Genomic DNA, 18,171 nt, shown 5'->3' with positions numbered 1-18,171 from the left:
TATGTGTTATCACTCCCCACATATAACTTTTTGTCTTTGTCAATTGCTAGACTTCCTAAATCATAGCCCAGGTTGATAAGATCCAATTCAGAATATCCAATAGCACTACCACTTTGTGATATAATGTGGAAAGTCTTTCCATATCTATATGGAGCATCATAAATTAAAATGCATCCAACTGAATTAATTACTGCGATATCTTCAGGACATAGAAAATAACTTGATTCCTCTTGAAAATCAGTACCATGATTTGTCCATTTTAACTCTCCATTCTGATCTATTCCCACAACCCTTCCTTTATTTTCTAACTTTTTTCCATAATAGTCTCCATAATGTGCCTTTTTAAAAATGTCTATAAAGCAGATTGTATTGTCTTGGTTTGTCACTATTCTCGTCGGACATACACTCAATTGTTTACGAGATTTATCCTGGTCAAATTCATGTATTCTTTTGATATTTCCTTTGGAATTCAAAACCACGATTTTTCCTGGTTTTGATACTTCGTCCACTTCATTGGGAAATCCAGCACTTATCCCAACTAGAATTTCATTTTCTTTGCTAACATGGATCCCAAATGATTTTACCGGAGAAAATGAATGGAAAGGTGCATGCAATACAATATCATTCTGCTTTAACAGTTTTAACTCACATTCTTGTACTGATAGCAGAACATCACCATTAGGCATGATGTCCATATCGAAAACTTTTGTTTTTGATAATTCCTGTTCAACTTTTACTTCAGATTTTTCAAACTGAATTTTCTGCAGAATTTCATCTTTGTAACTAGCTATTACTGCCTTACTATTATCCATTAATATAAGTTTTGAAATGCCTCTAAGTTTTGTTTCAAACGAAGTAACTTGCTTAAAATTGGGACCTTTCAACAAATTGCAGGTAAATTGATATCCAATTTCATTGGACAGTGTCTTCCTTCTAGTCTCTTCCAATATTGTAAAAAAAGATTGTTGAAGTTTCTGGTGATAAACTGAGTTATTAACGTTATAATACAAATTTTTTGGATATTTTTTAGTTAGCATCTTAAATGGTGTAGTTCCTGAGATAAAATTTCATCTTCCTAAACAAACAGGCCTTTTACTCGATCAACTTCTTTCATTTCATCCTTCACCATTTTTTCAATATTCTCCCATTCAGATTTTATTTCTTCAACAAGCGATCTAAAATATACTTTAGTTTCAGAAAGTAACTGTCTTTCTGTACATAAAATGTTCTTTCTTGTACTGTTGTATTTTTCTGTTGCCTTTTCAAGCATATATTTCAGTTCATTTGTAGTTTGAGTATAATGATTAATATATGATTCAGTTCTGTTTTGAAAACCTTTTTTTTCAATGGTTCTCTCTTGGAACATGTCATCTATTGATGCAACTTCATGGTTTTTATGTGAGGTTGTTGAAACACAAATTTTGCAGATTGGGTTATGACAGTCTTTGCAAAATAGATCACATTTTTGTTTGGAATGTGATTCACATGTTGCGCTCCCAAGTTCAGCTTTAAGAATTATTTCAGTGATATTTTCAGTGCCGCATTTTTCAATGTCAATTTTAGTATGTTCTGACAAAATTTTATTTTTGCTATGGAATTTTAATTCACAGTCAGCACAAAAGTATAAATCACACTCTGAACACATTCACACATCCATTTTAAGACAGAAGAATTGTCACAAATCTGACATTTTGAAGGAATTGTAGAACAACCTTCCCCAGACTTAGAAGAGGCCATTTTTAATTGAATGGAAACATTTTGAGTGACAAACAGTTTTATCTTTCAATATAGGGAGACAAATATGAACGAGGGACAATCTCAAAACTCATGAAAAAATAAAGTAAATTTGTATACTCTTATCCAGGGGTGTTTCGAAGTAACCCCCTTTATAAAAACTTAAAAAATACTTCAAAGATTATCAAACGCAAGACTCAGATGGAGGTTTGACTACATGTATTAAAGTCATCACCACCCCCACCGAAAAAAACAACAAACAAAAAAACCCTCCCTCTAGGTACATCCTGGCTACAGGCTTGATTTGAATATTTTTTTTAGCTTCTCATTTATAACAACAGGCATTGAATACTGTGCAGCTGTCAAAAGATACTAAATCGTTTGATTTCTAAAGAAAGAAAATAATGTTTTGTACAATTATTGACATATCTTGAAACAGTCCCTCTATAAGTTTGTATCATACAGATCCTTTGTACAAAGGTTTAATGTGTAATCTTACAACTTTTATCAGGTATAAATATTTGCTAACTTAGTAATTTTGTTATCTTGATTTTATACTGTGGTTATGGATATAATGATATGTCTGCCACCTAGGTCTCATTTATTATCGAGCCTGTCACATTTATGAGTAAGACACAGCGCTCCTAGATTCCGTTGCCATCAACATATAGGGTTAGTCTGGGGTTAAGTCTTTTTTTAATAATCAATAACATTGTCAAACCTTTATGGAATTTTCCGAAATTTTGATAAGCATTTTTATGACAAAACATGGCTAAAGACAGTATCCAGAGCAAATTTAGAAATTATTCATTTATTTATTTTTGGAATTTTACTGACTTTTTGCAGTAAATATTGACAGACAGTTTGGGATAAGAAATTTTTTGACACGATGAATGTTATGAATTTTGGAGAGAAGCTTATCTGAAAGATCAAGAAATAGCAGCTAAAGAAAATTTACTTTTTTGGTTTAAATTCTGTATTATTAACAGACTCAACATTACACTTTACACTGACAGCAGCAATCACAGGAGAGACACAGGATTTCATGGAACTCTTTACAAATTTTTGATATGCAGAACAGCAATAACAATAATGGTACAAATTTTAATGCACCAGATGAGCATTTTGGCCATCAATGTCTCTTCAGTGATGATCAAGGCCAATATATATTTGAAAATTCAAAACCTTATACAAACAAATGTTGAAGATAGAGCTGATAAAACCAAACAGAATGAATAGTAAAACCAAATCTGAACAAGGAAACAGAGCTATGCATGAGGGAGATCCATTCCTTAATTTAAAATGATTTCCAAAAATTTATTACAGCAAATTTCAATAAAACAATATCAGATTCTGTATTTACATTCCAGTACAGAAGTACATGTACTCGTGATACCCTCTGGAACAAACAGTCCACCAGCAGAGGTATTGACCCAGTGGTAGTTATAACATTACTGGTAAAAATGTTACTGCACCAGATGTGCAATTCGACATTGAATGTCTCTTCAGTGATGCTCGAGGCCAATATAGTCTCTTCAGTGATGCTCGAGGCCAATATAGTTAAAAATCAAAAACCTATTACAAAAGTTTGAAGAGCTGATAAAACCCAAACAGGACGAAAAGTAAAGCCATACTTTCCAAAATTTTGTTACAGTGAATTTCAATAAAACAATATACATATTTACATGCCAGTACAGAAGTACATGTACTGGCTACTGGGTCGGTGATACCCTTAGGGACTAACAGTTCACCAGCAGATCTAGAGGTATCTACCCAGTGGTAGTATTAAATAACATTAATGGTACAAATTTTGCAACACCAGATGCACATTTAGACAATCAATGTGTATTCAATGGCTACTATGCTGTGATACCCTTATCAAGTATTGCACTGTTTCTTTGCTTTGTGATTTGTGGAAGTGAATGAAGGTATGTTGTGTCATTGAATTAAAACAGCATTTCCTTTTTATGTAAAAATAAAAATAAATGGGGAATGTGTCCATGGGACACAGATGATGCCCCTGCTTGCATAAAACCTTATAAAGGGACATAACTCAAGAATGATAAAAGTGACGCTACCCAACTTCATACTTGATCTGAGTTTTGTGGTAATAAGCATTGTGTATAAGTTTCATAACATTTGGTTGAGGCAAACTTAAGTTAGAGAACGGAAATGAAAAATTCAGCACTTTTTCCATTTGTAAAGGGGCATAAATCTAGAAAGGTAAAAGTGAAGCCACCAAAATTCAAACTTGATCTGTGTTTTGTGGTAATAAGCATTGTGTACAAGAATCACAACATTTGGTTGAGGCCAACTTAAGTTAGAGAACGGAAATGAAAAATTCAGCATTTTTTCCATTTGTAAAGGGGCATAAATCTAGAAAGATAAAAGTGAAGCCACCCAAATTCAAACTTGATCTGTGTTTTGTGGTAATAAGCATTGTGTATAAGTTTCATAACATTTGGTTGAGGCAAACTTAAGTTAGAGAATGCAAACGAAAAATTCAGCAATTTTCCCTATTTGTAAAGGGCATAACTCTTGTAAGGTAAAAGTGACGCCACCAAATTCAAACTTGATATGTGTTTTGTGGTAATAAGCATTGTGTATAAGTTTCATAACATTTGGTTGAGGCAAACTAAAGTTAGAGAACGGAAACCAATTTCGTAACGTAGGGACGTACGGACAGACAGACAAGGGTAAAACTTAATGCCCCCCCCTCTGCTACTGCGGGGGCATAAAATTATTGTATAAGAATAGAAAATATTATAAAAGGAAAAAAAAATTGGTGTACAAGCAGAAAACATTGAAAAATTAAGAAAAGAAAAGAAAACTGCCCATTTTTTTAAATTTCAAAATCATATGCATTATGTGAACTCAAGAATGTGAATTTTAACATATGGCCGATATGTGTTACGATGGTTCTTTTCTCCTACATATAACTTCATTTCTTTGTCAACAGCTAAGCTTATTTCTGTAATGTCTTTAATGTTAAAATTATTTGACTTTGTAATAACACTACCATTTTGGGATAGAATATGGAAAGCACGTCCAGCTGACACAACTAAAAGACAACCTGCAGTATTCATCATTGCTATTTCTGTAGGACGAAAACCATATTTCTCTTCATATGTCCACATAAGTTTCCCTTCTTGATCTATATTCACAATTCTGCCATCATATGTTCCATGTTTATTTTTTGTAAGTATGTCAATAAAACTGATTGACTTGTCTGGATTTGTTACTATTCTTGTAGGACATGTGCATAAACAGAATTCTTTTGAATGGGATTTCTTGTCATATTCATATGTCCTTTTAACACTTCCTTCAGAATTCAGAACCACAATTTTTCCTGGTTTTGAGATTTCCTCTTCTCTGTCTGGCAATCCAGTACTTATCCCAACAAGAATTTCATTATCTTTGTTTACATGGATACCAAATGTTTTCAGTGGGGAAAATGAATGAAATGGTTCTATGGTGTCCTTTTCGCTAAACAATTTTAATTGGCTTTCTTGGACAGAGATGATAATATCACCATTTTGCACCTTGGCCATGTCATATGCTCTTGTTTCAGATAATGTTTTCAAAACTTTTATATCCTTATTGTCAAAATTAATTTTCTGAACAATTTTATCTTTTTCACTCGCAATTAAAGCCTGATTATTGTCCAGTAACAAAACTTTGGATACATCTTTTAGTTTTGTTGGATAAGATTTTTTCATTTGAAATGCTAGACCTTTTTCTTTCTGAAGGAAATGTTTTAATATCTGTTGGATGTCATTTTGTGTTATTTCATATTTTGGATTATAAGAAATTTGTTTTAGAATCATTTGGTGAATTGATTTCTTTGGTGAATGCTTATTTTCAGAGGAAGGATAAAGTCTGGTTAACATTTCAGTAGGAGATGAAACATTGCTGAAAGTTTCTCTTTCTTTTTCAATTTGATCCTTTATGGTTTTCATTACATTTATCTCTTGTGTTAATGATCCTTCTAAGGTCTTCCATTCAGAATCAACTTCATCTAAAAGAGCTTTTGTATTTTTTTGAGATTCTGTAATTAAATCCGTTTCTTTTGATAACAATATGTCCTTTTGTTCACTGTATCGTTTCATTCCACCGTCAAGAATCTGTTTTAGTTCACTTTGGACCTGTGAACAAAAAAGAATATCTTTTTGGACCCTTTTATGAAAATCTTCCATTTCATATAGTTTTTCATCATAAACATCACTAATTGAAAAAAGCTTATGTTCTTCATGTGAATTTGTTAATACACAGTTTGTGCATACTGGTTGCTGACAATTTTGACAAAACAGAACACAAATGAGATCGGAATGTAATTTACAGTTCATATTCTTAAGTCCTGCTTTATGAATCGCTTTAGCAATGTTCTCCTTCCCACATTGTTCAATATCAATTTTGTTATGTCCTGCTAAGGTCTTGCTCTTTTTATGAAATTTCAATTCACATTCTGCACAAAAAGATAAATCACATTCGATACACATCCATTTTATGTTTGAAGATTCATCGCACATTTGACACAGAGAAGGGATTTTTACCTCCTTATTCAATGGAGATTGTTTCAATGCCATGATGTAAAAGGAGTCAATGACAGATTTGACAGTCTTCGATTGATTTATTGATTATTTCTTTATTTCCAATAGCAAATATTACATCCACATTGAGGACAATTTCAGTTTTTGACTGTTTAATCTGAAATTGATTGAAAATCATGTTTACAATATTACATATCAAAACATAGTTAGATATAAACATTTTTAAATGTTTCAAAGAAGATTTCTTTTCAAAAAATGTGCTATGTTACTTTTCTACTTAGTTGTTATTTGTTTTACATGGAAGAGTACATTGTATGAAAAGTTGTCTTTCAACGCAAGTTTACTTTTAAATGAAAAACATATCATAAATTCAATCATTTATTTTAACTAAATCAATGAATTGTCAAGCAATAAACTAACAATATGAAAAGAAGTAAATCCTATACTCTGTCCAAAAAAATGTTACCTGTATGAAAATACATTCAGAAATAGAGTAAAAATTTTGATAAGATTTTTCTGAAAAACATTTCACAACATCCATTAGATAAAAATGTGTATATCATTTTCTTATGAAATAACTTTTGAGATTTACCTTTGATGTCATATGACATGGAGGTCCATATAGTCCTTGACTGGGCTTGATCACATGAATAAGTATATATGACACTGCATGAAGTTCAATTTTGTCCCATGAACATATGATAAAGTTTATTTGAAGAATATGTTAGAAATAGTTTTTATCATTTACTGATTAAAACAAATGTGTCAAATTATTGCCTGTCCAAAGAGCAAATTAGAAATAGGTTGACTTTCAAAGATTGAAAGGTATGAGGTAGATAAATATTTTATTTTTATTTTGCATTCCCTATTCCTTGCTCCTTGACCTTGCACGATCACATGAATAAGTATATAGGACACTGCATTAGGTCCAATTTCGTCAAATGATCACATGATAAAGTACAATATGTTAGAGATAGTTTTTATCATCTATTGATTAAATCAGATGTTTGAGGCCAACCTAAAGAGCAAATTAAAATTGGTTGAATTTTAAAGATTAAATTAAGGTATTAAGTAGATAAGGCTATATATAATCTACTTTAATTTTATGTTTATTTTGAATTAATCTCAAGGCCATCAGCTGAACACTGCACAAATTTTATATGTAACACATTTAGTTTTAATACAACACTGTTTTTGCAGGAATATCTGAATTTTCATACTTTTTAACTATTATATAAAATTGTGGCAATGTGGTCACTATCTATCTATTTACTCTTCACATGAAAATCTTATAATATGTCTAACCCCCAATGGTGACTGGGGAATAGAAGTATGGTCACCATTGGTCTTCCTTCGACCAGCATTAAAACCCTTGTCAAAGTGGGGCGTCCGTTTGGCTGTGCTGGATGTATAAATTTGCAGCCACGTCTGGTCAGAATGGGGACGTTAAATCCGATACCCGTGTAAAGAGACTGCCATGCTCTTTGCACGTTAAGAACCCTGGCAACAACTCTATGAGGGGTCCGTAGGTGACCTGTTGCAAGGCTAAATTTCTGTCCCTATCCAATATACCATCATTTCCCGTGGCAGTCTGAATTTCCCCGACCTAAATCCTTGACGCCTCTATTACAGAACCTTAGTAACCTATTGTATTTATTGTTAATTTGTTCTCGTCCTGAATATGCATGAAATATTTGCCACTGGACGTTAAGCAACCAACAATCAATCAATCAATATAATATGTCAATATTCCACAACAGACTATTAATTCTCAAATGACAACGTTTTAATGAAAAAAGCAACAATCATTAGGCTGAATACAACAGCTGCAACTGGAATGATAATTTAAAAATAGGGGTTATTCTACAGGTTACCTTATTAGATATACTGATGTATTCTTACATAATTTCTTGTTTGAAATATATCTTACAAATATGGTGATATGCCCATGATTATCTAGATTTGTTGTATTCTGAATTATGTGGTGAAATTGTATCATATTTAATGCACTTGTTAAATAATTCTCTGCATGTAATTCATATTAATATTCCTGCGTTATATGTATTTTTGTACATTTAAACATTAACAGCAGTTGTTAAATATGCATTCCTGTTTGGCATTTATCATCCGGACATGGCCACTGTGAGTTGTTGTTAGCTGTATTTCTTTTTGTATCCATCTGATGAGTTAAGCCTTTTTCAACTCATTTTAGTCTTGCTTGAAGGAGTCAAAAAGGGTGACATAGGTATGCTGTTTCCGGTGTTGGCTGTGGCGGCGTAAACAATGTATAAGTTTGTGATTAGGTCTAGTTTATGGTAAGTAAAAGATATTTGGTATACAGTTGTATAAGTATTGGCACATCTCATTACCATGGAGTTTAATTGGCCGCCCCCTCAGTTATGGTCTATTGACTTTAAATCTTTTGCTATGTTTTCAAGTATTAGTTTGTGATTAGGTCAGTTTATGGGGAACCACTAGTGGTAAGTTAATGAGAATTGGTATGCGGTTGTATAAGCATTGGCATATCTCATTTCCATGGAGATTATTTGGCCCCAGCCCCTCAGTCATTGTCTATTGACTTTGAAATTTGTGCTTAGTTTTCATGTATTAGTTTGTGATTAGGTCGGTTTATGGGAACCACTAGTAGTTGGTCAATGATATTTGGTATGCAGTTGTATTAGCATTGGCACATCTTATTACCATGGAAATTATTTGACCCCGCCCCCTCAATTAGGGTTTATTGACTTTGAAATTTTGCTTAGTTTACATGTTTTAGTTTATATTTAGGTTTGTTTAAAGGGAACTACTTATGATAAGTCAATTGTATTTGGAATGCAATTGTATTAGCATTGGCACATCTTATTTCCATGGAGATTGTTTAGCCATGTACCTTCAGTCATGGTTCATTGACTTTGAATATTTGTAAAACTTGCATGTTAAAGTGTTGCTATATTATTTTCAACATTTGCAAAATCGAAATTTCAACAAAGCGAGACATATCTCTATGATAACAGTTTATTGTAGTTTGTTCTTACATTGTACTGTTATATCACTGTCACAGGTTAGGGAACGTTGAGGATCCTGCTGACATGTTTAACCCTGCCACGTTATGTATGTATGTGCTGTCCTAAGTCGGGAGCCTGTAATTCAGTAGTTATCCTTGTGTTATATATTTGTTTTTTGTTAATTAGTTTGTACTTAAATTAGGCTGATTGTTTTCTCGTTTGAATTGTTTTACATTTGTAATTTCAGAGTTTTTTTTTATAGATAACTATGCAGTATGGGCTTTCCTCATTGTTGAAGGCCGTACAGTGACCTATAGCTGTTAATTTCTGTGTCATTTGGTCTCTTGGGAGGAGTTGTCGCATTGGCAATCATACCACATGTCCTTTTTTATACGACCGCAAAAAAATTTTTGTGGTCGTATATTGGTATGACGTTGGCGTCGTTGTCGTCGTCGTCCGGCGTCGTCCGAAGACACATTGGTTTTCGCACTCTAACTTTAGTTTAAGTGAATGGATCTCTATGAAATTTTACCACAAGGTTCAATACCACAAAAGGAAGGTTATGATTGATTTTGGGGGTTATGGTACCAACAGTAAAGGAATTAGGGGCCAAAAAGGGGCCAAAAATAAGCATTTTTGTAACTTGCAGACATAACTTGTGTGTTAGTGTATGGATCTCTCTGACATTGTACCACAAGGTTCCATATCACAAAAGGAATGCTGGTATTGATTTTGGGGGTTATTGCCTCAAAATTTTAGGAATACGGGGGCCAAAAAAAGGGCAAGAACAAGCATTTTTCTAGTTTCATGACAATAACTTGTGTGTAAGTGTATGGATCTTTCTGAAATTGTACTGCAAGGTTCCATATCACAAAGGTAAAGCTGGAATTGAGTTTGGGGGTAATTGCCGAAACGTTGAGGAATTGGGGGGCCAAAAAGGGGCCAAAAAAACACATTTTTCTAGTTTCCAGACAATAACTTGTGTTCAAGTGTATGGATCTCTCTGAAATTGTACTGCAAGGTACCATACCACAAAGGGAAGGCTTGGATTGAGTTTGGGGGTGATGAATCATAAGGGGGTTCAAAAAATTTGGGGGGGTTATTTTTTTTTTTTTTCCTTTTTTTTTTGTTTTAAAATTTTCCATTTTAAGTTGGTTATTTCTGATTTATATTTAAAAGCAAATAATAATGATATGGTAGGAGATACACACCAAACAGGATGTGTAAATTATTATATAATAAGTATTGTGCAATAGCAAGAAATTTTCAATTGCACAGTATTGCACAATAGCAAGAAATCTTCAATTGCACAGTATTGCGCAATAGCAAGAAATCTTCAATTGCACAGTATTGCGCAATAGCAAGAAATCTTCATTTGCACAGTATTGCGCAATAGCAAGAAATATCCAATAGCACAATATTGCGCAATAGCAAGAAATTGTCAATTGTACAGTATTGCGCAATAGCAAGAAATATTTAATTGCACAGTATTGTGCAAAAGAAGTTACTTCGTATAAATTGCTTATTTCTTGACCAATTTCAATGGGGTTTTATTCTTGAATTCTTGGGGTTCTTTAATATGCTGAATCTAACCGTGTATTTAGGTTTTTGGATTTTGGGCCCCGTTTTTAAATTGGTCCACATTGAGGTCCAAAGGGTCCAAAATTAAACTTTGTTTGATTTCATCAAAAATTGAATTATTGGGGGTCTTTGATATGCCGAATCTAACCGTGTATTTAGATTCTTAATTTTTGGTTCCGTTTTCAAATTGGTCTACATTAAGGTCCAAAGGGTCCAAAATTAAACTTAGTTTGATTTTAACAAAAACTGAATTCTTAGGGTTCTTTGATATGCTGAATCTAAACATGTATTTTGATTTTTGATTATGGGCCCCGTTTTCAAGTTGGTCCAAATCGGGGTCCAAAATTAAACTTTGTTTGATTTCAACAAAAATTGAATATATGGGGTTCTTTGATATGCTGAATCTAACCATGTATTTAGAATTTTGATTTTTGGGCCCCATTATCAACTTTGTCCACATTGAGGTCAAAAGGGTCCAAAATTAAACTTTGTTTGATTTCATCAAAAATTTAATTCTTGGGGTTCTTTGATATGCTGAATCTAACCATGTATTTAGATTTTGGATATTGGACCATAATAGGTGAATGTCCAATTTAAAATTTTTAAGTTCTTAGACCACATTCATTCTGTGTCAGAAACCTATGCTGTGTCAAATATTTAATCACAATCCAAATTCAGAGCTGTATCAAGCTTGAATGTTGTGTCCATACTTGCCCCAACTGTTCAGGGTTCGACCTCTGCTGTCGTATCAAGCTGCGCCCTGCGGAGCATTTTATTATATCTTAATTCTCAAATACAACATTTTCATGAAAATAGCAACAATCAGTTGGATTATTTCAACAGCTGCAACTGGAATTATAGTTTAAATATATATAGGCTCCCTTATTTGACCTACCGATATATTCTTACATAATTTCTTGTTTGAAATATATCTTACAATGATGTGCCCATGATTATCTAGATTTTGTAGTATTCTAATTTTTATGGTGACTTTATATCTTAATTTATAACAGTAGTTGCAAGATTTGGTTTCCTGTTTGACATTTATCATCTAACCTTTGTTCATTGGACACTGTTAAGTTTTCCTGACTAGGCTGTTTCTTCTATTCTATTTGGAATAGGTCAATTATATTATTCATAAGGTGTACATGTATGTTTGACATGTATCATGTAGTTTTTAATGGTTCATTGATCAATGTTCATTTTTCATGGTTTGGTCTATTTTTTAGATACCTGTAATCTTTAACAGCAAATCCACCTCAAATTTTAATATTAGAGAAATAAAGCTTCCTGTTATGATAAACAGGGTATATTTACCTTGAAATTGTTATCAAGCTATATACTGTGGATTCATTTTTATTCGTGGTATACCAATTTTCGTGGGTTTCGTGGGTCACAGTAAACCACGAATTTAAGAATTCAACGAAGAATAATCCCGAGAAATGTGTATGGGGTCGGATGTTTATTTCTGGTTATGTTATGCAGTTCTAGTATAGTGTTGACTAGCAATAAACATTGTAACATAACACGTGTTTTTATTGAAAGAAGATACAAGTATTTTGATTAAATCAATAATAAATATATGGAATATCAGTGATCATTTACTTTTTAAAATTGATTAAAACTGTTTATGGAAAATAACTGCAAGTTGTTAATTACCGTGTCATAGTTTGGTTTACTGGTGATTAAACATCAATAGGATTAAGTATTGGGATATTGCCCTAGGTAATATTGTTTATGACAGGAACATTTATTTTCACACCTTTTACTTATATGACTGTTTATTATATCGTGATTAGGGAAATGAGCTTTCAATCATAGAGTTTGGAATGCCTTATAAAATTCCGACAAGTATTTATAAATTGTAAAACAAACAAATAATTAGTTGTCTCTGTCCATTATTGTAATAGAAGTTTTCAAAGAAATTTTTAACCTAGAATGACCAAGCGAGGATTTTGACAATTCAAAACTTTTTCAATGAATTCCTGCTTTTTTGTTTGTTTTATTATTGATCAAACCAAGGAGGTTATATGATCACCTAAATCAAAAAGAAATCCACGAATTACGTATCTGAATTTTTTTTTTTGTAATCAGCGATCCACAAATTTACGTATACCACGAAACGTCTTTTTTTCTCTATCCACGAAAATTGATACCCACGAAAATAAATGAATCCACAGTAATAGAATTCAGCAGATTATTGGCACTCAATATAGAGTCTCATTGAGGATTCCTGATATCTTTTACAAGTTTGAGAATTTATTCTTATGTTTTTATTTCCTTCTTTTTGACATCATTAGCATGATAAGTTTGTGTCCATTGTTGTAATTTTTAACTTTTAAAAAATATCTTCATTTCTGAAACTACTTTGCCTAATGTTTACTAACTTAACTATATGTGCTAGAATATTCCTTAGGGAATCTAGTTAAAAATTTAAGAATGAAGGGATGTCAGTCTTAATCTCTTAAAAAATGTTGATTAAATTAAATAAAGTACGCCTTAGTCCTACCTATCTCTTTGCCAAAGCTTAGATTCTTGTTTTTAGTTTATTTTGAGATTTTTGTATTTGTATTACACGTGTTTAATTGTCTCTGTTGACAATATTAACAAAAATGTCTAACCTCAAATAGGGCCTGTCATATAATGTAGACTCTTGTCCATTGTTGAAAGCTGTTTTGTGATGTTTAGGTGCCTATTATGGTTTTCCAAACTGTCAAATTGGTACAAAAATGTAATCACATATCATAAACAATAATAAGCACAAAGTTTAAATAAAGATTTTAATAAAAAATCAAATGGCATCAAACAAACTAAGAAATTTTGAATGAATAGATTTTATGAGTCTTATCTTCTTTTTTGGATGTTTTTGTTCCACACCCAACCCATAAAAGAGGGACGAAAGATACCAGAGGGACAGTCAAACTCATAGATCGAAAACAAACTAACAATGCCATGGCCAAAAATAAAAAGACAAACAGACAAATAATAGTACAGATGACACAACATAGAAAACTAAAGACTAAGCAACACGTAATATACAGAGACATGGGATATATTGCATTACCAATATCTTGTATCCTGACCCACCCAGTAACATCCCCATCTTTATTTATTGCATGTATTGAATTGTCAAAATAATCACTTGTGAGAATTAGACCTGCTGAGGTAAATGTTATATCTTGTGGATAAAACAATTCAAATGGAGATCCTGATTTATCTGACCACTTTTCCTCCCCCTTATGATTTATTCCAACTATCCTACCATTTAAAAGCCTATTATTGTCTTCAACTCTCTGTAAAGTGTCAATTACACATATGATATCAGAACTAGATACAATCCTGGTTGGACAGGTGAGGAATGGTTTTCCAGATTTAAGTTCTTTTCCAAATGTGTATTTTACTTGTCCCTTCATATCCAATACAACTATTCCACCATCCTCATATTTCTTTGATTTCTCTAGAGATTTTGCAACACCCACAAATATCTCATCTTTACTAACATACACACCACATGTCAAGAAAGGAGAAAAAGAGTGAAACAATTCTCTTTCCCCATTCATGCTAAAAAGTTCTAAATCAGAAGTTTCCTTTGAAAGAAGGAGTTTGCCATCAGGCATCACGGCCAGATCAAACACTTTTGTCTTTATCTCATTTTCAACTTTGATTTCAGCATTTTCAAATTTAACTTTTTGTTTTAACTCCTCATTATAATTTGCAATGATGCCAGAACTATTTGGCAAATGAATAATTTTTGAAATGTACTTCATTTTCTTAGAATAAGATTTCATCATTGTATAGTTAGGACATTTGTAGAGGAATCCATAGTTATATGAATCTTTGTACTGATTTTTCAGTTGATAGATAACCAGGTTTAAACTTAGCCTGTTGCAATGACATTTGATAAACAGTGTTTGACGGTAACATTTTAGGGATAGGTGACAAATTTAGAGTAAGAATCTCTGAGATTTGATGGGGATTTAAAATCTGCTCTATTTTTTTCCTCTGATCTTTTGTTTGTTGACTACTTTTTTGGATAAGTTCTAGTTCTCTACTAATTGCTTCTCTTGTAAAGTTCCACTTTTTTTTCCATCTTTTAAAAGGCTGTCAGAATATTCTTGTATACGATCTATAATCAATTTTTGGTGTTTCAAAATTTCACTCTTTGTGTCATTAAATTGTTTACTTCCTTTGGAAATCATAACTTGCAGTTCTTGCTCTTCATGTTTGCATACAGATAAATTCTCCTCACTTTTAATTCTCATGTCTTTCAGCTTGGACATTTTTTGCTCGAAAATTTCACTCAGCTTATGTAGGTCATGGTCTTTGTGACATATTATTACACAACTGGAGCAGATTGGTTTATTGCAATCCAGGCAAAAAATACTGCATTTTTGGTAGCAATCTTCCGTTTCTTCACAAATAATTTCTTTGACCCTGACTTTTAGAATGTTGTCCAACATTTGTTCTGTCCCATATTCTATATGTCCATTACAAGGTGGTATGCCAGTGTTTTGCTTTTTGAATGAAACTTCATATAGCAGTTGTGGCATAAATATAAATCACATTCTATACATATCCATTTCAGTATTGTTGACTCTTCACAAATTCCACAAACATTGCTCTCTTGTGCCATACAAGCAGAGCCGATTGAAGACATATTCAAAAATGTAAACAGACCAATATAGTCCTTCATATTACAGTTTACAGCATTTACGGTGATGGATAAATGTGAATGGTCAAATATCTTCCTGTCACAATGTCCTATGACATGTTTTCACCAGAATGACCCTAGGTCAAGCTGGGCAATTTATTCATAAAATGGAAAACGGACACTCCTCTATTAACAGTCCTCAGGCTTGTAGTATAGAATAGAATAAATTTTTTTTATTCTATTCAATTCTGTAGTATAGCTTCAGTAGAATTTTGAATTTATTTAGGTAGACCATATTGTTATTGTCTCTAAATATGTGATAGATACATTTAACAAAAATCAAAGATCTCCTTTTATTTTGAACAGGATGTTAACCTTTAAAATGTATCCAGCTAGATGATAAAATATCAACAAATGACATCAACTCTTGATTACATGTGTCCAATTGATGATCAGTATACTTGAAAATTTATATTGATGTACTTTTGGGGTTTTCTTTACACCTTATTGGACAAGAAATCATTACAATTTGTATAGAACCATAAGTTTAAGTACTCAACAAAATTTTTTTTAGTCCTATAAAACAACACAGAACGCCAATTCAAGAATAGTGTTTGTGGAAGGCAATATGATCTATTTGGCACCTGCTATCAATATGAGGAGGAACTGGAATCAGATTTTGTTGTCTATTATATATTCATTATAAATGATTTCATGTATAATACCACCAAATCATAGTATGTTACATACGATTGCATGCGAAAAACTATTTTTAAAAATATTCCCTTGAATTTGACAGTTCTAGGTAAATAATCCTACATTTCATTGCAGTAAAAAAATTCTGAATCATAAACATATATCTTGGGTATTTCAAAGCACCAGTAGTTTTTTATTTGGTGTTTCTATAGAATAGTTTGGAAACTTGAGGTTACATGGTCACTCAAGCTTGTACACAGATAAAAAAGAGGTGAAAATTTGATTGGTTAACTTCCACTGATGGTTATTTTCTTATATGCAATGAAATGTTATGTGACATTTTGTCTATAGTACTGGACAGGATAAAACTTTACTCATGCCAAGTATTTCTTTATTTGAAACAGAGATAAATTCTGCACATTTTTTTGAAAATGCAAATTTAACAAAGACTAATAGTCGTAATAGGGGAAAATCAATGGTGGTATTACACCTATAACCAATGAAGTATAACATACAAAGGAATGATTGTAAAAACTTATAGACAGTAGCCTATCTAGACAAATCATATAGATCTGAATTAAAGCAGTTTGCATGTAGGTAATAAATCTTGGAAAACACACAGAAACCTTAATGTCAACTTTTCAACCAGAGTTCTGTGAAGGAAACCAGGAAAATCTGCATGTTGTCATTTAAGGTTTGGAATGTGTAGATATTTGTTCAATATGACATTCTGTCTTTACTTTATAGTATGTTTTACTAAATTCTCTTTTAAGGGGTTCTGAAGGCATATGAATAGAGCTGTGGTAAAAATACTTGATAAAAGTTACCACATCCAGCTCAAAAAATAAAGTTGGGGTCGATACTTTCAGAAGGAGAGGAGGTACCAATGTTTTTGTTTTTGTTGTTTATCTGTTAACTTTTAATATTATTCTATTACAGAAATACAAAGAAGAGATAGTGAAGATAGAAATACAATTAAAGGAGAAAATTAAAGAAAACAGAAGATTGAAAGACAACTTTGAAACACTAGTAAAAGCAAATGATGCCATGAAAAAAGATGTAAGTTGGTTATCAAGATGATAAATTGCTTATCAGTGGTTTTAACAAACTTTTTAGTTCCCAATTTTTTGCTCACCTGGCACAATGAGCCATGAGAGCATTTGTTATCACTTGCTATCTGTTTTAATCATCCTTTATCATTGTTGATGATTCAACTAGTGCATCACTGAAATTGCCATATATATAGAATATTATAAGAGTTATTGCCCTGACAATATATATAGAATAATACATGGCAAAATCCGTATCGCATGCTGTATCACCAGGAGAAACCAATATCAGTCCCAAGTGCAGATATTGGTCGAGTGGTGATACAGCATGCGATACAGATTTTGCCATGTATTATTCTGTTTATCATATATTTAAATAGAATTAGATGTATGATCTATTAAAAGTCCGTGATTTATTCTTTTTGTTTAAATCTGTTAATCGACCAAAAATATATGAGAATATGTAGTTTTCAGCTGACTTGATTTTTTTTCATAAACTTCCTTATTTGCTTATCCCACTCATTACATGATAGTCATAACAAAATTCGGGATCGTTCATATTGAACAATACATCCACATCGTAATGTCTAATAACATATAACATGCTCAATAGACCTATAAAACTGACAAATAATATATTTTTAACCCTGATGTATTTTCATGTACTTAAATACATTCACAAATGATACTGTCAGCTGTAGAATACAACCCATCTTCCCAATATTTGTTGTCAAGTTTAACCAAGTTTCACTGTGAACTTTATTTTCATATTATACTGCAATCTCATTTGTATGCATTAGGGTGTGTATGGGGGTCCTTCATTTCTGAATTCCTTCATTTTGTAGGCCATTTTCTCTATTCTTTATAAATTTTGCCTGTTCTTTATTTTTTATGTTCTAGCACCC

The 18,171-nt window shown here is 32.2% G+C and overlaps 1 protein-coding gene and 1 pseudogene across 1 annotated transcript; one reads left to right on the top strand and one right to left on the bottom strand.

The window, feature by feature from the left end:
• The window catches only part of LOC127713995 (coiled-coil domain-containing protein 138-like), a 39,541-nt pseudogene that overhangs the window by 7,610 nt on the left and 13,760 nt on the right, over positions 1-18,171 (top strand).
• Positions 4,531-6,433, bottom strand: LOC127714203 (tripartite motif-containing protein 75-like). Its single transcript, XM_052220227.1, has one exon. It carries the CDS (start codon positions 6,318-6,320, stop codon positions 4,599-4,601), a length of 1,722 nt encoding a protein of 573 aa, XP_052076187.1. The 5' UTR covers positions 6,321-6,433; the 3' UTR covers positions 4,531-4,598.

The sequence above is a fragment of the Mytilus californianus genome, unplaced genomic scaffold (assembly GCF_021869535.1).
Source record: "Mytilus californianus isolate M0D057914Y unplaced genomic scaffold, xbMytCali1.0.p SCAF_9, whole genome shotgun sequence".
Lineage (NCBI taxonomy): Eukaryota > Metazoa > Mollusca > Bivalvia > Mytilida > Mytilidae > Mytilus > Mytilus californianus.
This window is presented reverse-complemented; position numbering and strand designations above follow the sequence as displayed.